The 25,559-nt window shown below is 43.0% G+C and overlaps 1 protein-coding gene across 7 annotated transcripts in view; it reads right to left on the bottom strand.

Annotated features, from left to right (window-relative positions):
* Positions 1-779: 779 nt before the first annotated feature.
* tpm3.S (tropomyosin 3 S homeolog) overlaps positions 780-25,559 on the bottom strand; it is a 27,645-nt gene continuing 2,865 nt past the window's right edge. Inside the window, exons 2-10 of one of the 7 annotated variants that reach the window (XM_041574138.1) lie at positions 25,481-25,559; positions 23,586-23,703; positions 23,201-23,271; positions 22,250-22,325; positions 20,165-20,227; positions 19,981-20,050; positions 17,985-18,063; positions 14,491-14,573; positions 1,527-1,624 (exon numbers count right to left, since the gene is read on the bottom strand). The exon at positions 25,481-25,559 is cut by the window's right edge and continues 55 nt beyond it. In XM_041574138.1, the coding sequence (XP_041430072.1) occupies positions 14,507-14,573; positions 17,985-18,063; positions 19,981-20,050; positions 20,165-20,227; positions 22,250-22,325; positions 23,201-23,271; positions 23,586-23,703; positions 25,481-25,559 (623 nt within the window). In that variant the 3' untranslated portion in view covers positions 1,527-1,624; positions 14,491-14,506. 7 annotated transcript variants of the gene reach the window in all.

The following is a 25,559-nucleotide window of genomic DNA, read 5'->3' as shown; positions in this document are numbered from 1 at the left end:
TGCTAAAGTTATCGGTTATGATATGAAATCACATCAAAGCTTGCACTTTACACCACCTTATCTTCCGCATGTCCTAAGAGATAGATACCCTTTCTGAACCCTGTGGTTCTAAGTATCTCAACAATGTAAAGACCCCCAAAATAAAGTGTGTTTGAATGTTAATGCTTTAGAGTGTAAGCTTTGTTGAGCTACTGGATCCTATTTCAGTAAGCAGCGGCATGTAACTGCCTACTAGTTATCTAACAAAATGCCCCAAACACTAAGCTGACCCCGGAAAACAATACAGATTTACAAAAAGAAACCATTCTGCAAATTTCAGGATTGTTAGTTTCGTGTGGAAATGAGACGGCCATCTTTAATTAACACTAGTCTTTAGTTTAGTTAATTCTATCTCCTATATTTTCTTAGCATCCTAAATATGAATGCCAGGGGTCTTCTGAATAAAGTGGTACTCAGCATTACAGAACCGAAATACAAAATATCGCACAGAATTCTGGGCAAAACCAACAATCGACCTAGCACAAGGGGTGCAAGTGACAGGGTCCATACACAATGGGAGATACTACTATATATAGAATATATGGAGATAAACTTAATTGTTCTACAAGGAAGGTCTGGGCACACAATAATCTTCACACTTCCGATGGATACAAACATCACTAGGTGTTCATGTTGGAGTATTTCCAGGGCTGGCCAATTATTCCCAATGGCGGGATTCTACCCCAACTGTCAGATCTCCCCCCCCTCCTTACTCAGCAGACAGGACACAAGAGCAGTCGTTTGAAAAGTGGCACATGAAATTTTTATTTGTTCTAACTGCACCAAAGCAGATCCCAGTAAGCCCCCCTCTCCCCCCAAACCAATACAGTAAGCAGAATGGACATGTATACAAGGAGGAAAGAAGGCGGCAGTGATACTCATCCCTTAGTAACTACATATCTACGCAGTCCCCTCCCAACATCATTTAGTGGAGCAGATAGAAGTCCAGCAGGCACTATACATGGACCCATAAGCCGATGACTCTAGAGAGACAAAGGCTCGTGTCGGCCAATGAACAGCCAGCTGAACTTCTAGCAACAGATGGAGGAGCCGGTGTGGAGTATTCCTGTTCTAGAGAAAGGTACAGGTAGATGTGGAGGAGGAGCCAGGGAAGTAACAGGGAAGACTTGGCACTATGGATAAAACGACATTAATAGGACACAATCCTCACACATGGCACCAGTAAGCACCATGAAGATGCCATAACAGCAGCACAATTTGGCCCATAAAAAGCAGACCTTGGATTGCTTCAGTCTGGGGACGGGGGCAGTACAAAAATCACACGCAAATTTATCATTTTCAAAGAGTTCACATGTTTGGTTTTTTTTTTCTTTTAGCAAAATGCCCAGGAGAGGGGCCAAGGCAGTGGGTTGTGTAGGCCGGTGGCAGAACTAGCAACAAAGACGACTGATCCCAGTCGGTGGAAGGTGGGTGGGTGAGGAGAGGAGGTGCGGAAGGAATGTGGTGGCAGCAGGAGGGATCGGGACTCCCCACCCCAATATCTACAAGCTGTTGAGTTGCTGCAGAGTGTCGTCCAACATCATCTGCATTTTGGCGTTCTCGTCCTTGGTGAGTCGCATCTTATCTGATAGGAGGCAAAAGAGAAAGGTCAAGGATGAAGGTGGCAGGAGGGAATGAGCAGGGTTACCCCTTGTGAATGAGCTTGGCTTCTATTGGCTGGCAGCCTGAGCGTCTGTGGCCAATCAGCAGGACTCACAGGATACGTTGCTAAAGCCAACAGACCCTCAACCAATCACCTTCCTAAGGAGAATAATGGGCTCATGGCTCAGGTACATGAAGGCCACAGACTGTTCATCACTAGGTTAGGAGCTTATTATTATTATTACCCTACAGACTCCTTTGCTATAAAGTCTACCTAACCAGCAGCTCAGACTCCCTTTCTGTAAACATAGCCAAGGAAGGGGCAACTTACATGCCTTTCATTGCAGAGAAGCAATAAGACCCCCTCAAAGCTCTAGCTGGGAATGAGACCAATGAAAGCTCTTAAAAATTGATGATGTCACTCAGGGTAATGAATACGAGCGCTGGGACTGGTTCAGCAAGTTTCCAGAAACAAATATGGCCCCTGCCCAGCTGGGAAGGGCCTAAAGCCCAGAGCCTGACTTGCCAAACAGCCAGTTCTTATAATGTAACTGTATAATTAATGTAACTGTATAATGGGGCTATGGATAGAAATGGCAGGTGAAGCCCTTTAATCAGCCTGGGGTAAGACAAGGGGAGGATGGATCAAGTCCCAACATACAAGGATCCCGGGCAGCAGGGAGTTGCCATATAGTGGGTGTCTGTGCACCTACTCACTACTCACAGCAATAACAACCGTAAGGATTTGGGGGATAAGTAGGTATCAGTTTAGCACATACTTTGGTCCCGGCAGATTGGTCCCTGGTGGTTGAGGTTTATTAACCCTTTAAGTGCCAGCAGAATTTCACATTTTGGTTACGCGAAATGCCAGCCGTTTTTAAGCATTTTGTGCTCTCTCACTTTAGGGGCATTTTCTGAGGGGAAACCTATAGTTTACCTAGGAAAACTATACATTGTTTTTTTCGGTAGAAACTGAGCTTTCTAAATCTGCCTGAGTTTTCATGTATTTCCACCTGTGCAAAAAAATTTATAGTGCTAAATAACAAAAAAAAATGAAAAATTACCATTTTTCATTGTATATCAATTTATACCAGAAAAATATTTCATTTTACAGATGAAAATCCAACTGATTTGGAAAGCCTTATGTCTCTCGAACGTGCCAATACCAGATATGTATAGTTTTAGGGAGATTTAGGATTTCTGTACAGCAAAAACTCCCGGCAGTATATTACTGAATTTTGAAAGCACTAAGGCAGAAAACGGCATGCTTTAGATTCCAAGGCAAAAAATCCTGAAACCATAGGTTTACCCCAGAAAACCATACATTTTTGAAAAGTACACATTCTGCCGATTACAAAATGGGTAACTATGTCTCTCTACTCCCAACTACCAAACAGAAAAGCTTGTCTGAACATAGCGGTTTTTCAAAATAAAATTCAAAATTTTGAAAAATCATTTCAAAGGTTTTATTTTGCTGCTCCGCATATCCCAAACTATATTACGTACCAAGAAAAAGCACCTGAAATATGATTGCCAGGGGTCCACTGAACAGTTTGATATCCATTATGCATAGGTTTACCAAAGTATCTGGCATTTAGAGACACAAATATGAAGTTAGCGCATCCAAATTGTTCAGGACTTTACTTCAGCTACTGAGAAATCAACACATTGACTGCATTTTTTGTGGGGTAAAAACACAGAAATATATGTTTACCCCCCAAACCCATATATTTTTGGAAAGAACACATTCTACAGAATCTAAAATGGGTACCCATGCCTTTCTGCTCCAAACTACTGAGTCGCAAGGCTTTCCCAAAATTGTCGGTTTTGGTGAAATATCTGAAAAATTGCCTCAAAACTTCAACTTCCCAGCACCATATCACCCATGTATCATTACGTACTAAGAAAAAGCACCCTAAATATGATTGCCAGGGTTCCTCTGAACATTTTGGTGGCCATTGTTCATAAGTTTACCAAAGTATCTGGCATTTAGAGGCCCCAAAATGAAGTTAGCGCATACAAACAGTCCCGTGAGTAACTTCATCTAATGAGAAATCAACACATTGACTGCATTTTTGTGGGGTAAAAACACAGAAATATATGTTTACCCCCCAAAACCCATATATTTTTGGAAAGTACACATTCTACAGAATCTAAAATGGGTACCCATGCCTTTCTGCTCCAAACTACTGAGTCGCAAGGCCTTCCCACAATTGTCGGTTTTGGTGAAATATCTGAAAATTGCCTCAAAGCTTCAACTTCTCAGCACCATATCACCCATGTATCATTACGTACTAAGAAAAAGCACCCTAAATATGATTGCCAGGGTTCCTCTGAACATTTTGGTGGCCATTGTTCATAAGTTTACCAAAGTATCTGGCATTTAGAGGCCCCAAAATGAAGTTAGCGCATACAACAGTCCCGTGGGTAACTTCAGCTAATGAAAAATCAACACATTGACTGCATTTTTGTGGGGTAAAAACACAGAAATATATGTTTACCCCCCAAAACCCATATATTTTTGGAAAGTTCACATTCTACAGAATCTAAAATGGGTACCCATGCCTTTCTGTTCCAAACTACTGAGTCGCAAGGCTTTCCCACAATTGTCGGTTTTGGTGAAATATCTGAAAATTGCCTCAAAGCTTCAACTTCTCAGCACCATATCACCCATGTATCGTTACGCACCAAGAAAAAACACCCTAAATATGATTGCCAGGGTTCCTCCAAACAGTTTGGTGGCCATTGTTCATAGGTTTACCAAAGTATCTGGCAGTTAGAGGCCTCAAAATGAAGTTAGCGCATACAAATAGTCCTGTGGGTAACTTCATCTAATGAAAAATCAACACATTGACTGCATTTTTGTGGGGTAAAAACACAAATATATGTTTACCCCCCAAACCCATATATTTTTGGAAAGTACACATTCTAACCGAATCTAAAATGGGTACCCATGCCTTTCTGCTCCAAACTACTGAGTCGCAAGGCTTTCCCACAATTGTCGGTTTTGGTGAAATATCTGAAAATTTCCTCAAAGCTTCAACTTCTCAGCACCATATCACCCATGTATCGTTACGCACCAAAAAAAAACACCCTAAATATGATTGCCAGGGGTCCTCCAAACAGTTTGGTGCCCACTGTGCATAGGTTTACCAAAGTATATGGCAGTTAGAGGCCCCAAAATGAAGTTAGCGCATACAAATAGTCCTGTGGGTAACTTCAGCTAATGAAAAATCAACACATTGACTGCATTTTTGTGGGGTAAAAACACAGAAATATATGTTTACCCCCCAAACCCATATATTTTTGGAAAGTACACATTCTACCGAATCTAAAATGGGTACCCATGCCTTTCTGCTCCAAACTACTGAGTCGCAAGGCTTTCCCACAATTGTCGGTTTTGGTGAAATATCTGAAAATTGCCTCAAAGCTTCAACTTCTCAGCACCATATCACCCATGTATCGTTACGCACCAAAAAAAAACACCCTAAATATGATTGCCAGGGGTCCTCCAAACAGTTTGGTGCCCACTGTGCATAGGTTTACCAAAGTATATGGCAGTTAGAGGCCCCAAAATGAAGTTAGCGCATACAAATAGTCCTGTGGGTAACTTCAGCTAATGAAAAATCAACACATTGACTGCATTTTTGTGGGGTAAAAACACAGAAATATATGTTTACCCCCCAAACCCATATATTTTTGGAAAGTACACATTCTACCGAATCTAAAATGGGTACCCATGCCTTTCTGCTCCAAACTACTGAGTCGCAAGGCTTTCCCACAATTGTCGGTTTTGGTGAAATATCTGAAAATTGCCTCAAAGCTTCAACTTCTCAGCACCATATCACCCACGTATCGTTACGCACCAAAAAAAAACACCCTAAATATGATTGCCAGGGGTCTTCCAAACAGTTTGGTGCCCACTGTGCATAGGTTTACCAAAGTATATGGCAGTTAGAGGCCCCAAAATGAAGTTAGCGCATACAAATAGTCCTGTGGGTAACTTCAGCTAATGAAAAATCAACACATTGACTGCATTTTTGTGGGGTAAAAACACAGAAATATATGTTTACCCCCCAAACCCATATATTTTTGGAAAGTACACATTATACAGAATCTAAAATGGGTACCCATGCCTTTCTGCCCCAAACTACTGAGTCGCAAGGCTTTGCCAAATTTGGCGGTTTTGGTAAAATATTCTGAAAATTGCCTCAAAGCTTCAACTTTCCAGCATCGTATTGTCCATGTATCATTACCAGCATAAAGCATCCTAAATATAAACATAGGGGTCTACTAAACAGTTTGATGCCCAATGTGCATAGATATACCAAACTATGTGGGGCACAGAGACCCCCAAATGACAATATGTATAGACATTTTCACGGCTGACGCGCTGGCTGCTGCAATATAACCACCCGGTGTGTGTATTATGCGACATTAGACCACCTAACAGTACAGAGACCCCAGAAAACCATATATTTTCAGAAAGTACACATTCTGACGAATCCAATATGGGTAAATATGTGTTCCTACTGCAAACTGTCAAACTGCAAAGCAATGCTGAACGTAACGGTTTTTATCAAATTTCTGAAAATCGTCACAAAGCTTGAATTTTACCCCATTATATGCCCCACATTTCGTAACTTATCAGCATAAAACATCCTGAATATGAACGCCAGGGGTCTACTGAACACTTTGATGCCCAATATGCATAGATATACCAAACTATGTGGCGCACAGAGACCCCCAAATGACAATAGTGTATACATTTTCACGGCTGACGCGCGCTGGCTGCTGCAATATAAGCACCCGGTGTGTCTAATATGCGACATTAGACCCCCCTAACAGTACAGAGACCCCAGAAAACCATATATTTTCGGAAAGTACACATTCTGACGAATCCAATATGGGTAAATATGTGTTCCTACTGCATACTGTCAAACTGCAAAGCAATGCTGAACGTAACGGTTTTTATCAAATTTCTGAAAATCGTCACAAAGCTTGAATTTTACCCCATTATATGCCCCACATTTCGTAACTTATTCAGCATAAAACATCCTGAATATGAACGCCAGGGGTCTACTAAACACTTTGATGCCCAATATGCATAGATATACCAAACTATGTGGCGCACAGAGACCCCCAAATGACAATAGTGTATACATTTTCACGGCTGATGCGCGCTGGCTGCTGCAATACAAGCACCTGGTGTGTGTAATATGCGACATTAGACCCCCCTAACAGTACAGAGACCCCAGAAAACCATATATTTTCAGAAAGTACACATTTTGACGAATCCAATATGGGTAAATATGTGTTCCTACTGCAAACTGTCAAACTGCAAAGCAATGCTGAACGTAACGGTTTTTATCAAATTTCTGAACATCGTCACAAAGCTTGAATTTTACCCCATTATATGCCCCACATTTCGTAACTTATCAGCATAAAACATCCTAAATATGAGCGCATGGGGTCTACTGAACACTTTGATGCCCAATATGCATAGATATACCAAACTATGTGGCGCACAGAGACCCCCAAATGACAATATGTATAGACATTTTCACGGCTGACGCGCTGGCTGCTGCAATATAACCACCCAGTGTGTGTATTATGCGACATTAGACCACCTAACAGCACAGAGACCCCAGAAAACCATATATTTTCAGAAAGTACACATTTTGACGAATCCAATATGGGTAAATAAGTGTTTCTACTGCAAACTGCCAAACTGCAAAGCAATGCTGAACATAACGGTTTTTATCAAATTTCTGAAAATCGTCACAAAGCTTGAATTCTACCCCATTATATGCCCCACATTTCGTAGCTTATCAGCATAAAACATCCTAAATATGAGCGCCAGGGGTCTACTGAACACTTTGATGCCCAATATGCATAGATATACCAAACTATGTTGCGCACAGAGACCCCCAAATGACAATATGTATAGACATTTTCACAGCTGACGCGCTGGCTGCTGCAATATAAGCACCTGGTGTGTGTATTATGCGACATTAGACCCCCCTAACAGTACAGAGACCCCAGAAAACCATATATTTTCAGAAAGTACACATTCTGACGAATCCAAAATGGGTAAATAAGTGTTTCTACAGCAAACTGCCAAACTGCAAAGCAATGCTGAACATAACGGTTTTTATCAAATTTCTGAAAATCGTCACAAAGCTTGAATTTTACCCCATTATGTGCCCCACATTTCGTAACGTATCAGCATAAAACATCCTAAATATGAATGACAGGGGTCTACTGAACACTTTGATGCCCAATATGCATAGATATACCAAACTATGTGGCGCACAGAGACCCCCAAATGGATATATAGTAGATAAAATTTACATAGGCAAAACAAAATAACACAGAACAGTGTGAAATGCAAATAAATCACCAAAAACTAATAAACCACAAAAATCAATGCTTTTTTTTTCACACTAGTGTAATCGGCCACCAGAATTACCGTTTGAATATTTTAGCTGGGCCAAATCGATTATACGGGCAGAAACAAGTGAACAACACAAATGCAGAGCTGAAAATGCAATAAAATGGCTAAAAATTCAATAAAATGGCTAAAAATGCACCAAAATACCCAAAATTGCAATATAACCACCAAAATAACATACAAAAGCTATTGCACAGTACGGTTAGCGAATACGCTATTCGGAACGGCAATAAAACATTTTTTTTAGCCCAAAAAGAGACGATGCGATAAGAAAAAAAAAAAAAAAAGCCACAAAGCCATATATGTACATATGCGTGTGCACAACGGGTAAATTGCATGTTATTTGCGCATGTGCGCGTGTGCAAGTGTACATGGGTGCTGTGAGTGTGTGTGACCCCCCCAATCCCCAAAAATCTATGTGTGAGTGTGTGTAAGTGTGAATGTAAGTGTATATTACTGTAATAAGTGTGTGTTGGTGTGTTTGTGTGTTTTTGTGTGTGTAAATGTTACACTTACCTGGGGTAGATGCTGCAGATCGATCAGAAAGGGTCCCACGCAGCAGATCTCCAGCTCCAACGATCATCAGCCATGTGGGGGCGGAGCTGGGCGGAAGTGCGGCGCAGGCAGCAGCAGGACGCATAGGAAACGCGTCCCTGCTGCTGCTTTGGGGCCCCTGGGCGATCGCGCCCCAGGGGCCACACGATCCCCTGCTCTGCTCGTTGTCTAGGGGCAGGGGATCGTGAAGGAGCGGAGCGAGCGGCTCTAACAGCCGCTCCTCCGCTCGCAAACCCGGAAGTGCTGCAGAACGTAGAATCTACGATCTGTGGCACTTTGGTCCTTTGATCCACAGAACGTAGATTCTACGTTCTGTGGCACTTAAAGGGTTAATGACACTGGCACCTCAGTTAAAGGGGTTGTTCACCTTCAAACATGTTGTTTTCAGATAGATCACCAGACATAAAGACTTTCACCAATTACTTGCGATTTTCTATGTGTGACCGTTTTTCTAATATTCAAGTGTAAAGTGTCATGTTTCACCTTCTAAAGCTGCTTTGGGAGGGGGGGTGGTCGCCGACCCTTTAACTGATCTGAATGGATACATTTTATTGATACATTTGTTTTGTTTGTCCCTGCTGAGCAGAATCCCTGAGTGACATTAAAGGCAACTGTTAGACTTGATACAATAGTTACACTTATATTCCCCATAGATCTGACTGAGAAATGGACCAACTAACTATCATCAAATACATTTATCATCAACCAAACGTATCAACTAAATTTAACAACTAAACGTATCAACTACATTTAACAACTAAACGTATCAACTAAATTTAACAACTAAACGTATGTATCAAACGTATGTATCAAACGTATGTATCAAACGTATGTATCAAACGTATGTATCAAACGTATGTATCAAACGTATGTGTCAACTAAATGTTGCAAAATTGTAACAGTTTAAAGTCTGTATTAAACTTAGATTTTGAAAAAAAATGGTAAAAAATAAATAATGGAAAGTGATTGAAAAAAGTCTTTATTTCTGGGGAACAATCTGAAAACAATTGAACTGAAAAAAGTGTTTGGAAGGTGAACATCCCCTTTAACATTGCTACAACTTGGGGTCAGAGCTGTGACTGGGCCATTGTAGCTCATTGAGACCCCGTGTTACTTTACCTTTAGTGGGTGTCCTGTGGAAAGAACCAATACCCCCAGCCTGGCACTGCTTCTGCTTCCCCATAGGATGCCCAGACCCTGCTCATGGGATACAGAGAGTAGTAGTTCAGCCCTAGGTCGTCCCGTTGGGAAAGGATCACACCAATGAGCTGATATAGTCTCCAACCAATGGGATTCTCCAGCCTAGACAATATCTATCAGACTGGCTGACTAATGGGCCAATAAGCCGTCTGTTTGGTTTGGAGAGGCCAATCGCTGCAGCTCGTAATGCATTACGGACTTCAGGTACCAGTAAGTCTATCCCTTGGGAAAAGGACTACTCCTTCAGCTCTATAGGAGGAGCTACTGTAGGAACAGAGCAGACAAGGTCATATCCCCATTCCTACTAATCCAACAGACAGGGCCAATCAGAGCTCACGATCCAGAACAAGCAAGGAAATCGCCCACAATGCATTTCAACATGGGATTTTATTAGGTATAGTCCAAGTATGAGATGATGGCGGGGGTACAAGCTCAGTCAGTAACATTATACAATACAGGGGCTGCCGTATTGGTCAGTAGAGCCCCCCCCCATGCTGGAACGGACACAATGTGGGAACAGCCGCGGTGTCTTAAAGAGCCGGGAGAGCCGAAGAGCAAGTCGCTATTGTATGAAAGAATGTTCTGGTATCATCAGACAAGATGCCACAACATGGCAGGACTCGGAAATTCATTTGCTGAGTGTCAGACAGTCGAAACCCACTGCTGAAATACTCTCACCCACCCAATATCTGAATAGAGACTGGGATAAAGGGTGACTGGTCACGACAGACTATGGAGTCCTATCTAGAATACTTGCCATAAAGCAAGACTGGGCTGCTGTGATTTAACCAGACAGGAAGTAAGATGTCATAAATAATATCAAAATATTTGTCTGCTACCCCCACCCAATTAGTACATTATACATCATATTCATGTGGGAGGGAACTTCTTACTTAAATGTCAATCAATGTGAAACAGCCCATTTACATTAAAGGGGCACAGTCTGGTCTTCCCCATACAGATAGGCTACCTGGTTAGTACATACAAGCACCCCCAGGGTTACGTTACTGTCCTTACGCAGAGGAGTAACGGTTTAAAGTGCAACAAAACAGACCACGTCTATATTTTAGTATTTTAACAAGCGGCCCCAGTCTTAGAGTCCAAGAGGGCTACTGGGCCAAGGTCGGTGTTGATGCCATATAATGATGGCGGCCATATTGACTTCCCCCAAACTGATAAACTAAAGTGACTTTCATGAAGATCAAAGGGAATAGAGAATCTTTTCTTGTTATGTATAGTCAACTGCCAGCTGGAGCCCGACAGTCACTAGTCATGCACCTTATTAATAGGAGGGTCGGAAAGGGTCGGCACACAGACAGAAGAGGAATCAAGCTGACAGACGGCACCACTTTCATTCCTTAGAGATACAACGAGAGGTAAGTCATGCGCTAAGGTACAGTTCCACAGCACAGGGAGCCCACCCAGAGTGAATACGGAGAGTGGGAGCTCAGTCACACAGGTCATGAAGGGTGACCTTCAGCTCACAAGAGAGAAGCCGGTTCTTCTCCATTTGGCAGTACAGTCGCTCTGCGGGAGGGAACGGGTCGGGCAGGGACAGGAGAGAGAGAAAAAGAAAGAGAGAGATCAGATGTTAATGGAAGAGAGAACTGACAGCTATGAACAAGAGGGAGAATGAAAGATGGCCGCCCTGGTGTTTCCTGTCCCCGAACAGAGGGAGATACAAACCCCCAATAAACCATTCCTGAACACTGAAAGCAATTGTAAGGCCGGGCAGCTTCCCAGTATCCGTAACAGATGGTTCTGACTCCATATACCAGTGACACAGTCATGACTCCACTACCCACAATGCCTTGCACCGTCCTGCATTTTTCTCGTTTATTCGGGTCTAATAATTACAAGACTTGCTGGACATTATAGGAAGTAGGGTCTTGGCTGCAGGAGAGACGATTATGGAAACTCTGAGTAGTGCATGAAGTCGGAACCAGCAGTGCAATGCATAAGGAAAGACGCTCAGGCTAGGGGGGGCAGGCAGTCTTGCTAACCGGAGACTAAAGATAAAGCTGCCGGAATCCCCTAATATCTACCTAATATGGAATAAAGGAAGAGCCACAAATAATTAGGTTCCCCTGGAAGTATGAAAACAAGTACAAACAAGGAAAGCACCGAATATACTATTTTGAATTTGGCCGAATCCGTTGAGAAAGATTCGGTGAATACAGAACAGAATCCTCATTTGCATATGCAAATTAGGGACAGGAAAGAAAAATACTGGAAAACATTGTCAAAAAGCAACATATTTTTATTTCAACCTGTAACTCGCATATGCAAATTCGGATTTGGATTTGTTTGAATCTGAATCCTGCTGAAAAGGGTAGAATCGTGGACTCGGTGCCTCCCTAACACAAATGCCCCATATTCACCCTAAACAACTGCACAGTTGAACTTGTAGGGTATACTCCCTAAATGTCCTCCCAACTGCTGCCCACCCCCACCTCAAGCCTCACAATAAGAGGATAGACTAGTGCTGGCCACATTACTTGTTTTATAATGGAAAACAGCAGTCGTGTCTTGCTTTATGGCAGTGATTGTAGATACAACACAAGGGACGGAGCAATCCTTGATCAGAAAGGCACATGAGCAACACTGCTGCCTGGAGAGTCCCATTGCTTTATGAATATATATGTTATTAATGACACACCACTGCCCCCCTATATGAACAGTTTGGGGGATTAAGGGCCTCCATGTTACGCAGATTCCCAGGAGTGGGCAAGAAATAAAAGGGTGCAACCGAACAGCAGTTATTGTCTGGACACCCCATAAGCATTGACTCCACACGACAGCTAGAGGGTGCAATGGGACCATCACTCCATAGTCCCTACAGTGCTCTATATTGCAGCATTGTTTAACCAAGAGCAATGAATTCATTTCCTTTTAAGGGATTCTGAAATGATTTTTATGATGTAGATTTTATTTCTAAATGACACTGTTTACACTGCAAATAATTGACTGTACAATATAAAATGTCATTCCTGAAGCAGCAAGTGTATTTAGTTGTAATATTGGTGTGTAGGTGCATCTCAGGTCATTTTGCCTGGTCATGTGATTTCAGAAAGAGCCAGCACTTTAGGATGGAACTGCTTTCTGGCAGCCTGTTGTTTCTCCTACTCAATGGAACTGAATGTGTCTCGGTGGGACCTGGATTTTACTATTGAGTGCTGTTCTTAGATCTACCAGGCAGCTGTTATCTTGTGTAAATGAGGCTATACAGGGGCAGATTAAAGCTGCAGATATCAGCCCGTTAAACTGATTCGGCAGCTTATCTGCCCATGTGTGGGCTCCCGATGGGGTCCCCCGATCGAAAAATCGGCCAGATATTGATTGGGTAAGTTTGATTTATTTTTTTTGTTCGATCCAGGACCACATCGGCTAGTGGATGTGGTCCTGCGACCCGTCGGCACCCATTCGCAGCCTAGTAATCCAAACATTGTAATAACCCGATATCGCCCTGCCGTTAGTCAGCATATCGGGTTAAGATCCGCCAATCGAGCAGATCTAATAGTGTACGGCCACCTTTAGGCAGCTGGGAAACTGACAATATGTCTAGCCCCATGTCAGGTTTCAAAATTAAAGATAAAAAAAAATCTGCTCTTTTGAGAAATGAATTGTTTTCGAAAAAAACATTTCCCCCATGACAGTATCCCTTTAATTATAGGCTTCATTATAGAGAGAATGTGAGAGCGTGCAAGAGAGAGCGAGTGAGCGCGCGCAAGAGAGAGAGAACGAGTGAGTGAGCGCGCAAGAGAGAGAGAACGAGTGAGTGAGCGCGCAAGAGAGAGCGAGCAAGAGAGCACGCAAGAGAGCGCGAGCGCGCAAGAGAGAGAGTACACGAGAGTGTGAGAGAGCGCAAGAGAGAGAGAGAGCACACAAGAAATAGAGAATGTGAGAACACGCGAGAGTGTGATAGCGCGCACAAGAGAGTGTGAGAGTTCGCGCGCGAGAGTGTGAGAAAGTGCGCGAGAGAGAGAGAGAGAATTCTGCTGGAGCAGCTCTATCAACTGATTTTTGAAAAAAAAAACAAAAAAAAAAAAACCATTCAGTATTCCTTTAATTACAGGCTTCATTATACCATTAGAAGTGACTTTATCATGATGCTGGAAACAATAAGGTGCAGTAAGGTGGTGACAGACAGGTAGGAGTGGGGTCCAATCACTTCAGTGTCTGTAGATAAGTGGAACAAGTATGGGCACATTGGCCCGGCGTGACATTTGGGTGCTAAAGACGCGTGACAGCCAATAAAACGAGTGGATCACTAGCGCACAATGAGATGCAAGAACATAAGAGGCCTGTGTGCAGGAGCGGAGGAATGTGCCAGTGAGAAGGAATGAGGCCAATCAAGTTACAAGCCGACACCTACAGCCAATTGCACTGCTGGGACCTGCTGCAGTCACACGAGCCCCAGGGGAACAGAAATGTCTCCTAAATCTATTATCACTCTAGTAAAAGCTTCTCTCTGGCCACCCAATGTCTGGGAACCTCGGTTATAAATCTGACCAAAGGGTTCAATGATATTGGCAGCAAAAGAGGTAATAGTTCCCCTTTAACAGGCTCGGGGAGCAGCAGCAGGCACCAATCAGCATGCTCAAGCGCTACAATAATCCACAATAAATAGAATTACACACCATTTGTGTCTGACGATTAGATCTCTTTCCATTGTAAGCGGGAATAGGATCTCCTATCAACCCCTCCAAAGTCACACTTTACACTAATGATACAAAACACACACAGTCACATTTCTGTCCTTTTGTTTCTCAGTGAGAATATGCACAACCCCTGCCGTGTTCATACAGCATATTGAGAGAGAGGGGGGGGAGAGAGAGTGTGTGAGAGAGAGGGAGAGAGTGTGAGAGAGAGGGAGAGAGAGTGTGAGGGAGAGAGTGTGAGAGTGTGAGAGAGAGAGAGGGACAGAGTGTGTGAGAGAGAGAGAGGGACAGAGTGTGTGAGAGAGAGAGAGGGAGAGAGTGTGAGAGGGACAGAGTGTGTGAGAGAGAGAGAGAGAGAGAGAGGGAGTGTGAGAGAGGGAGGGAGAGAGAGAGAGGGAGGGAGAGAGTGTGAGAGAGAGGGAGAGAGGGAGGGAGAGAGTGTGAGAGAGAGGGAGAGAGTGTGAGAGAGAGAGGGGGACAGAGTGTGTGAGAGAGAGAGAGAGAGAGAGAGAGAGAGAGAGAGAGAGAGAGAGAGAGGGAGGGAGAGAGTGTGAGAGAGAGAGGGAGAGAGTGTGAGAGAGAGGGACAGAGTGTGTGTGTGAGAGAGAGAGAGGGAGTGTGAGAGAGGGAGAGTGTGTGAGAGAGAGAGAGGGTGTGAGAGAGAGAGGGAGAGTGTGTGAGAGAGAGAGAGAGAGAGAGAGAGAGAGGGAGAGAGTGTGAGAGAGAGGGACAGAGTGTGTGAGAGAGAGAGAGAGAGAGAGAGAGGGAGTGTGAGAGAGAGAGGGTGTGAGAGAGAGGGAGTGTGAGAGAGAGAGAGAGGGTGTGAGAGAGAGGGAGAGTGTGTGTGAGAGAGAGAGGGAGAGTGTGTGAGAGAGAGGGAGAGAGTGTGAGAGAGAGGGACAGAGTGTGTGAGAGAGAGAGAGAGAGGGAGAGAGTGTGAGAGAGAGGGACAGAGTGTGTGAGAGAGAGAGAGAGAGGGACAGAGTGTGTGAGAGAGAGAGAGAGAGGGAGTGTGAGAGAGAGGGTGTGAGAGAGAGGGAGTGTGAGAGAGAGGGAGAGAGTGTGAGAGAGAGGGAGAGGGAGTGAGAGAGAGTGTGAGAGAGAGAGAGTGTGAGAGAGAGAGTGTGAGAGGGAGAGAGTGTGAGAGGGAGAGAGTGTGAGAGGGAGAGAGTGTGAGAGAGAGGGAGTGAGTGAGAGAGAGGGAGTGTGAGAGAGTGTGTGAGAGAGTGAGAGAGAGGGAGTGTGAGAGAGAGAGAGTGAGAGTGAGAGAGAGGGAGTGTGAGAGAGGGGGAGAGAGAGTGTGTGAGAGAGAGGGAGTGTGAGAGAGAGCGCGAGAGAGAAGAGACCGGCAGAGGACGGAGCAGTTCAGGAGAATCCCTGGGTTCATCTGTGTGAGACAGAATGAGAGAAAAGTTGTGAGAATAAAAGCATGGGGGGGTGCAGAGTTATTAGTTGGAGGTGTATCTGCTCTTATGTGGCTTTTCCCACCTGATTTGGTGCCCTGAAACACATTGGGGAGAATTCACAAAAGTGCTGATATTGAGACAAACTAAAAGTGGAGATAAAAGTGTCAGATTTCCCACCAAATTCACAAACCTCTTTCTACTCTTTTGTGAATTTTTCTTTTAAACAGTTTTCAGATTTTGTCTATTGCACAACATTTTTTCTGAATTTGTCTTTAGCTCTAACTAACCTTTCAGTCAGTCAAATTGGAATTTTTGGGGGAGGGGGTTTATTTTACCCAGGAAAATTCTACATCATTTATTTTCAGGATAACCCGGGCTTTCTAAGTCTGCCCAAACTTGTGTAATTCCACTTGTGTAACAAGATATAAGGGACTAAATACAAGAAATGCTATTTTGCATAATATAGGGATTTGTATCAGAAATAGGTTTTATTATCTTAGCTCAAGTGTCTAATTGCTGCTTAAACTATAAAATTGCCTGGGAGGCTTTACTTCTCCTTTAGATAATATATTCTCTCTAATTGCTAATATTGCCTCGTTCATTACTAGTAAAATAACACAAGTGCGAGTTATAAACTTTTTACATATCAAATTGTATAAAATACACATATTTGTATGTAATCAGTGTTTTACTTGTTTTGTTAACGAAGATTTTCCACCTATAGGGTTAGACACAAACTTGTGCCCTGACTATAAAATGCTGATCCCTATTAAAATGAGAATAATTCCCCAATGGGGCACCTACAAGAGGGGTGAAATCAGATTGGCTGAACCAAAGCAGAGCAGATTATATTAGAATTACTCTGACGCACAGGGGAAGAATTACTCCATTTTTAAAATGTCAGGAGAAAATGTTGTTTAAGGGTTGGGGCAGATTTGGGGAGATTTAGTTGCCTGGCGACTAATCACCTCTGCTGTGGGGCGACAATCTCCCCGAACTGCCTTCTGTCTGCTTGAATGAATGAAGGCAGTTCGGGAAGATTGTCGCCCCACAGAAGAGGTGATTAGTCACCAGGCAACTAAATTAGGGATGCAGCGAATCCAGGATTTGGTTCGCGATTCAGCCTTTTTCAGCAGGATTCGGCCGAATCCGTCTGCCCAGCCGAACCCTAATTTGCATATGCAAATTAGGGACGGGGAGGGAAACCGCGTGACCCTTTGTTAGAAAACAAGGAAGTAAAAAATGTTTTCCCCTTCCCATCCCATTCGGTATTTGGCCAAATCTTTCGCAAAGGATTCGGCCGAATCCAAAATAGTGGATTCTGTGCATCCCTAAACTAAATCTCCTCGAATCTGCCGTCTGCATCAACCCTAAAATGTCATTTATGTTCCATTTTTATGTCGTTTGAAAGACAAATTCATAAAAGTGTCTGTAAACTAGGGATGCACTGAATCCACGATTTTGGATTCGGCCAAACCCCCGAATCCTTCTTGAAAGATTTGGCTGAATACTGAACTGAATCCTAATTTGCAAATGCAAATTAGGGGTGGGAAAGGGAAAACATTTTTTACTTCCTTGTTGTGTGACAAAAAGTTAAGAGATTGCCCTCCCTGCCCCTAATTTGCATATGCAAATTAGGATTTGGATACGGTTCGGCCGGCCAGAAAGATTTGGCCGAATCCTGCTGAAAAAGGCCGAATCAAAAATTCAGTGCATCCCTACTGTACACTCTTTCTTTCACTAAAATAAGGAAAGTGGCAGTTGAGTGGGAACTTAGGCGGATTTCTGTTTGTGAATATGGAGAAAGTATTTTACTCCAGTTTAGCACCACTTTTACTCCAAAAATGAACTCTCTCCACTTTTGTGAATTCCCCCCAGTGTGTTACCCAGAGAATCTGCAGCCACTACAGGACTCCCATCCCCCCCAGGGGCCAAGCAATGAGAAGCAGCCATGTCTTAGTCCAAAGTCCCCACCCCACTAAGCGGAGTCCCTGGGAAGTCACAACAAGCAGTCCCAGCACTCGGGGGGTTAGTAAGAAGCCAAAACAGCCCCCAGTGGGTATTTACATGGAGGTCATATCATTGAGGGCGTGGTCGAGCTCCTCGCTGATAGCTTTGTACTTGAGCTTCTGAGAGTACTGCTCGTCTGATGGAGAGGAACAAGGTCACAAGAGAGAGAGAGGTTTAGAGAAGGGAGGTACAGGCTGAGCCCCCCAAATCAGCAGCACTCACGTAATGTCCTGGAATCCACAAACATTCACAGCAGAGGAGCTTTCATTTTCCTCAGGCTATAGCAGCGTTAAATAGTTTACTGAACAGAATCCTCACATTTTTCACAACGCCCCCCCCCCCACCATTTCTCCAACAAGAAAGATCTTGTTTATGTGGCAACACAAGCCCTGCACTTGATTAGAGCGCTGTTTGACATAAAGGGGAAGTAAACCACATACCCATAGAATGGAATCTAAGCAATCTGATATAATATGACAGGAAGGACATAGTGTGGCCTCAGCTTTTATTTCCCTTCGGCAGCCTCACAGCTCCAGCCTTTTATTGGCACATGCATTAAATAAGCTTTTCTTTTTGCCTTTCCAGGGGCAAAGGAAAAGCAGAAAAATGTTTTATTGGAAGAGGAGCACAAAGCTGCCTTGTGTGAGACCCACTAGAGAGCAGAGCCCGGGGGGGTTCACAGCAAATAAAATAGTAAAATTTAATTTTCATGCTTTATAGCGAGCCAAATTATGATCAAGCTCTAATTGTTCAATTCTCTCCCAGTGATAACTGACCCCCAAAGACTTTGCTGCCAGGTCCTTCGTATCCTGTCAAACAAAGAAAGAAATCCTTCCGCCATTTGGGACACAAAGCCCCAGCATTTAATAATCCCAACCCCCCTACGCTACAATAAGGATCATGGCATTTGTTGTCTTCCTGAAATACTACCTTGTGTTTAAAGGAACGGTTCAGTATAAAAATAAAAACTGGGTAAATAAATAGGCTGCGCGAAGTAAAAAATGTATCTAATAGTTAGACAAAAATGTAATGTATAAAGGCTGGAGTGAGTGGATGTGTAACATAATAGCCAGAACACTACTTCCTGCTTTTCAGCTCTCTTGCTTTCCATTGATTGGTTACTGCCTGGTAACCAATCAGTGGAAATCAAGACTGTCATAACTATTTGCTTTTTGAATCTGAGCTGAATGCTGAGGATCAATTACAAACTCACTAATCAGTTATGTCCAATGTGGCCCCCTTATAGTCACTGACTAACTCAGAGTTAGAGAGCTGAAAAGCAGGAAGTAGTGTTCTGGCTATTATGTTACACATCCACTCACTCCAGCCTTTATATATTACATTTTTGCCTAACTATTAGATACAATTTTTATTTTGCACAGCCTATTTATTTACCCAGTTTTTATACTGACCTTTTCCTTTAAATGTTGGCTGCAGCACTGCAAATGATACTTTCCCATTCATACAGCAGTCTTCTTGGTGGGATACTGAGAGTTGCAGTTTACCTTTAGAGGCTGCCCATAACTGCTGTAAGCACTTTAAAGGGGTTGTTCACCTTTAAATAAACTTTATGAAGTAGAGGGTGATATTCTGAGACAATTTGCAATTGGTTTTCATTTTTTATCATCATTTGTGGGTTATTTAGCTTTTTATTCAGCAGCTCTCCAGTTTGCTAGGGTCCAAATTACCCTAGCAACCATGCATCAACATGAATTAATGAATGGAATATGAATAGGAGAGGCCTGAAGAGAAAGAGGAGTAATAAAAAGTAGCAATAACAATACATTTGTAGCCTTACAGAGCATTTGTTTTCAGATGGGGTCTGTGATCCCAATTTTAAAACTGGAAAGAGTCAGAAGAGGCAAATAATTTAAAAACTATAAAAAATAAAGGCCAATTGAAAAGTTGTTTAGAATTGGCTATTCTTTAAAATACTAAAAGTTAACCTAAGGGTGAACTACACGTTTAAGGGTGGCAGGCAGTGTATATAAGGTGTATGGAATAAATGGTTTTAGAAATGCATAAAGAAGCAATGATATGAACATGAAATTACCTTCCAAATCATCAATGGTCTTCTCAAGTTTGGCCACAGACCTCTCAGCAAACTCTGCTCTGGTCTCAGCCTATGGAGAGAGAGAGAGAAACACAATGGATATCGGCTGACAGGTCGGCAGTTAGCTGGTCAGGATAAAGGGGCTAAATAGCTGCTAGCAAAATGCCAGAGGCTGAAGGCTTACCTCTTTAAGCTTGTCTGACAGAATCTTTATTTCCTCCTCATATTTATCTTCTTTTTTGGAATACTGCAAAAGAAGCAAATATATGAATGTGTTTTACTTAGAGACAGACTCTCTGGTATCAGTTAACTAGAACTGCGGGAAACAGAAGATAAAACTAACAGTGATCATGAGCCCACAGTGATGCAAAACTATTCGGCTTCTTGTTTTATAAACAAACTTTATGTTTATACCCAAGATTGCTCTGGGGAGATTGTATGCTCATACAACAGAGGAAACAGTTGAGGGAATTCATAGCACATTCACCCCTTTCCCTCCCACCCCAACACAAGGAATTAAAAGGAGAATACATAGAGAGGAGCAAACTGAGCATGCTCAAGCCCTAGCCCTGGAGGTTTAAGCTGAAAACAGGAAGTCTGATACAGAAGCCCATGAGTACACAATAGAAGGAAAGAAATGGACTCAGAGCAGCATTACTTTGAGGGTTTACTGGTGTATTTATATAGACCTTTCTGATAACGCTTACTTACTTTTAGCCTTTCCTTCTACTGCAATATGACGGCTAGAAAGAGCTGGTGGCTGGACAGTTTGAGCACAATGGCTATATTCGTTATATTTATGTCACAATAGTTCCTCCACACAAGCACAAAGGGTAAAATAAAAATGAAGGCACAGGGGCCCTAAGAAAAGCCACATTTGGTTCTAGAAGACCAATATATTGGGAGTTAACTTGGTATCCCGGGTGTTGCTCAGGATACTCAGAGCAAGCACACCATGTAAACAAAGCCCAGTAACATGCAAAGAGGACAAGAGCCCATAATGCACTGCAAGGCCCTTACCTTCTCAGCCTGAGCCTCTAAGGACTTCAGGTTGTTGGTCACATTTTTCAGCTCCTCCTCCAGCTCGGCACATTTGCTGAGGATGGGCGGAAGCCGAGGTAGAGGATGAGCGAGCGACAGAGAAAGAGAAGGAAAAAAAGCAGGAGGAGATGAGACTGGCTAACTCTGAACAAGGTACAGGAACATGGAGGGGTTTCCCAGAGGCCTTCTCAGCCTGTGTCACTTGGAGCATTAGTCTGGATATGGGGGAGGCAGAAGCTGCACATTAAAGGGATTCTGTCATGATTTTTAATGTGTAGTTTTAAATGACAGTTTACAAACAATTCACTGTACAATATAAACGGTCATATCTGAAGCTGCAAGTGTATTTAGTTGTAATATTGGTGTGTAGGTGCATCTCAGGTCATTTTGCCTGGTCATGTGCTTTCAGAAAGAGCCAGCACTTTAGGAAGGAACTGCTTTCTGGCAGGCTGTTGTTTCTCCTACTCAATGTAACTGAATGTGTCTCACTGGGACCTGGAGTGCTGTTCTTAGATCTACCAGGCAGCTGTTATCTTGTGTTAGGGAGCTGCAATCTGGTTACCTTCCCATTGTTCTGTTGTTAGGCTGCTGGGGGGAAAGGGAGGGGGGTGATATCACTTCAACTTGCAGTAAAGCAGTAAAGCAGTAAAGAGTGATTGAAGTTTATCAGAGCACAAGTCACATGACTGGGGGCAGCTGGGAAACTGTCTAGCCCTATGTCAGATTTCAAAATTAAATATAAAAAAAAAAAAAAAATCTGTTTGCTCTTTTGAGAAACAGATTTCAGTGCAGAATTCTGCTGGAGCAGCACTATTAACTGATGCGTTTTGAAAGAAACATTTTCACATGACAGTATCCCTTTAATTACAGAGTGGATTCCGTTTGGCTTTAGCACAATCCAGTTATTCAGGATTAGAGGAATGACTTTTCTGGGTAAAGTGACAGTAGTTTTTCTTATAATTCAGTCTGAAGAGAGCAGCTCAGGAAGCCGCCATGCAGAGTCGAAATTTTATCAGCTCTCTCAGCTGTGAGGTTGGAACTAAATGGGCAATTCAGGAAGCTGCTGTTTGGATTGCAGATGTGTGTTACTGGTGATTGGATGACACTTTGGGAGGCTGAGGGAGAGATCACAGCTGTGCAGCCATCTGGGACTTAAGTGTGGATGGAGATAGAGAGGGAGCAGCCAGGAGGAGACAGCAGGATATCCGGGGAGGGAAACAGTGAATACCTTTTCCTCTGTGGCATTCAAACACTTGAGGCCGTGGTCCAACTGGCGGATCTGCTCCTCCAGGTCTCGGCATCGGCTGAGTTAGTGGTCACAGAGAGGTCACACGGGAAGGCAGAGGAAAGGGAGTTTTGGGATTCGGAGGGAAAGGCCAGCAACACAATACAAAAGAAGCCGGGATGAACATGAGAGGAAGGAAGGGCAAAAACAAAAATCAAAAATTCATCTCATGCAAGTGATAATGTCATGTAAACAAGGCCTGAAATAGTAGAAGTGCCCATTCAAACCCCTACACCCCCTGTAACTAAGTCTATCTCATGTGATCTATAGGGTCTTATTTAATACTGTATTCCCTACAGGCACTCACCCATAGGGTAATGTATGTATTCAGAGGCCACGCTTTATTGCAGGCTGTTAAGTAGTGAGCACAAGTTTCCCTTTTGCTACTGTATTCCCAGCAACCTAACATGAAACTATGTAATATAACTTTATTTCCTACTCAGTGAAACTGGGGAAGCAATGGTCTGCCTCCCTCACAAGTATTTGCACAAAGAAATAAAGTGAAGTGTGTGCATTAGAAAACTTCTTTACATCCCAAAGAGATTGAGATGCTGCACAAGCCTGTGCTCAGTCATATGAAAGGAAGAGGAAGATTGTGGTAGGTCAGTATTTGTGCAAGACCCATATTATTGCCCCATCTCTAGTATGTAAGCTACTGCCTGCTATACTATATATTTGTGCGCACGCGAGTGCTGTGCGCGTGGGCGAGCGAGTGCTGTGTGCGTGGGCGAGCGAGTGCTGTGCATGAGTGCGTGCGCCTGTGGTACTCATTTAGATACAAGTAGAAATCCGTCTGCTTGCTTTTAGAGTCCCCAACTTTCAGGTCTTGTGTAGCGCACACACTCACACACATACACGGGGTACACAGTCACAAGGGGAAGCACAGATACTCACGACTCAGCCAGTTCAGCCCTCTCTTCTGTACGTTCGAGGTCCCCCTCGATAACGACCAGCTTCCGGGCAACCTGGCAGGGGAACAAGTTGGCACATTGGTAACAAAATGACAACTACAAGTGTATGTTGGCAGTCATGTGTATGTATCTGACTTTTTAATGACAAGAATGAATAGAATTTATATATAAAATAACATTTCCACCAATCAATAGAAAACTGGCTTTTCATCCCAGTGCAGCTACAGTATATATCTATATTACAGTGACAGTGCAGAGCAAGTGGAAGAGATTACTGTACAATCACATGACAGGCGCAGCCCAGAGACACAACAGGACAGACATGTCAGGTTAATTAATGGCTCTCGCAGGATTCCCTGATCCCTCACCTCCTCATATTTCCGGTCTGCTTCTTCTGCTATATGTTTAGCTTCTTTCAGTTGGATTTCCTGCAGCTCCATCTTCTCCTCATCTTTCAGGGCTCTGTTTTCGATCACCTTCATCCCCCTGTGAAACAGAAAATGAGCTTCACTAAATAAACGCTTTTATGGATGTGCATCATAATGGGACAACATCACTAAAAGTAGACCTTGCATTGTTAAAGGGGTTGTTCACTTTGGAGGTAACTGTTAGTATGTTGTGGAGAGTGATATTCTGAGACAATTTGCAATTGGTTTTTATTTTTTTATGTTTTTTTGCATTATTTAGCTTTTTATTCAGCAGCTCTCCAGTTTGCAATTTCAGCACTCGTTGCTAGGGTCCAAAATCCCCTAGCAACCATGCACTCATTTGAACAAGAGACTGGAATATGTATAGGAGAGGTCTGAATACAAAGAGGAGTAATAAAAAGTAGTAATAACAATACATTTGTAGCCTTACAGAGCATTTGTAGTAAATGGGGTCAGTGAAAGTTGGAAAGAGTCCGAAGAAGGCAGCAAATAATTAAAAAAAACATAAAAAATAAATAATGAAAACCTATTAAAAGGTAACTTATAATTAGCCATTAGACAACATACTTACCCCTTTGAAACACCCTTTTAAAGTATGGGCACTCCTGCTCTAAATTGATACATTTAGTTGATAAATTTGTTATCTTTGTCCCTGCTGAGCAGAATCCCTGCATTTCATTACAGGCAGCTGTTAGAATTGATACAATAATTGCTAATACTCCTGAGATGCTGCTATAAATAAATTATCAACCAAATGTTGCAAAATTGTAACCGTTTAAACTCTGCACCTGAATTACTGAGATGTCAGACTGAAAAATCAGAGACGCGAACGTTCAACTTTACCCTTAGATTTTGGAAAAAAACGGTAAAAAATAAAAGATGGAGTAATTGAAAAAAGTATTTTTTACTTGTGAACAATCTGAAAACAAATGAACTGAAAAAAAGTGTTTGGAAGGTGAACATCCCCTTTAAGGCTGCATGAGTATGTGGCCAGCAGAATTAGTTTGTAGTCACACCCAGGCAGAAGCACTTATGAAATGTTCTATGTTAGCCTGGGGAACAGGGTATGGACTCAAGTCTAGTGTTGATGTTGAGCTTGTAGCAAAAAAAGTACAGAGTCTGTAACTGAGGACTGTATGGCAGCTCCTTTACACAAAGCAAAGCTGCTTGAGTAACATTCACGTTATTGCCCAGCTACAGTAAAGAATGCCACTCTCACTGCCAGTGTGATACAAACCATAACCTGATGGTGCATGGAAACGTGGTGCTTATTTATAGCGGCTCATATAGTGTGTGTAGGAGCATGGCGGCACTTATGATGGGGCCCATGATTACGTGACATAAGCATGGATGGTCCATCATGGATGGTCCTGCAGAGAATTATAGAGACTCACTGCATGAGACAGTTGTCATTGGGGTGGGGCAGACTTTAATCATCCCTCAGTACAATTACCCTAAGGCTGAAGGGAGTGGCTCAAGGCCTAGGGACAGGATATAGGAGGGACACTTAATGGGTCATGGAGCTACAAAGCCTTTGATGTTGCAGTAAATTAGAGACTACCCTAGTAACGCTGACAATGATTCCTTTAGTAAGCCTCTGGCATTACTGATAACAAGCCAGAATAAACAGAACTGCCCAGTCTGACAGCTTTCTGAATACAGGAAGCACTAGAGCAACAGGCGTTTCCTGTCCGAGCAGGAAGGAGGAAGTAACATGGGAAGTACTGGCAAGTTATAAGGGGTAACGTGTTCTCCCTGGATTGGAAAGCACCAGCAGCACTGAGTGTGCAGGACAGAATACAGTCCCATCATATAAAGTGCACAACATCACTCACCTCTCGCTTTCATCAGCTGACTTCTCCACCTCCTCCAGTTTCTGTAGTGCAGTAGAGAGGCGCTCTTGTGCCCGGTCCA

The sequence above is a fragment of the Xenopus laevis genome, chromosome 8S (genome assembly GCF_017654675.1).
Source record: "Xenopus laevis strain J_2021 chromosome 8S, Xenopus_laevis_v10.1, whole genome shotgun sequence".
Classification (NCBI taxonomy): Eukaryota; Metazoa; Chordata; class Amphibia; order Anura; family Pipidae; genus Xenopus; species Xenopus laevis.
This window is presented reverse-complemented; position numbering and strand designations above follow the sequence as displayed.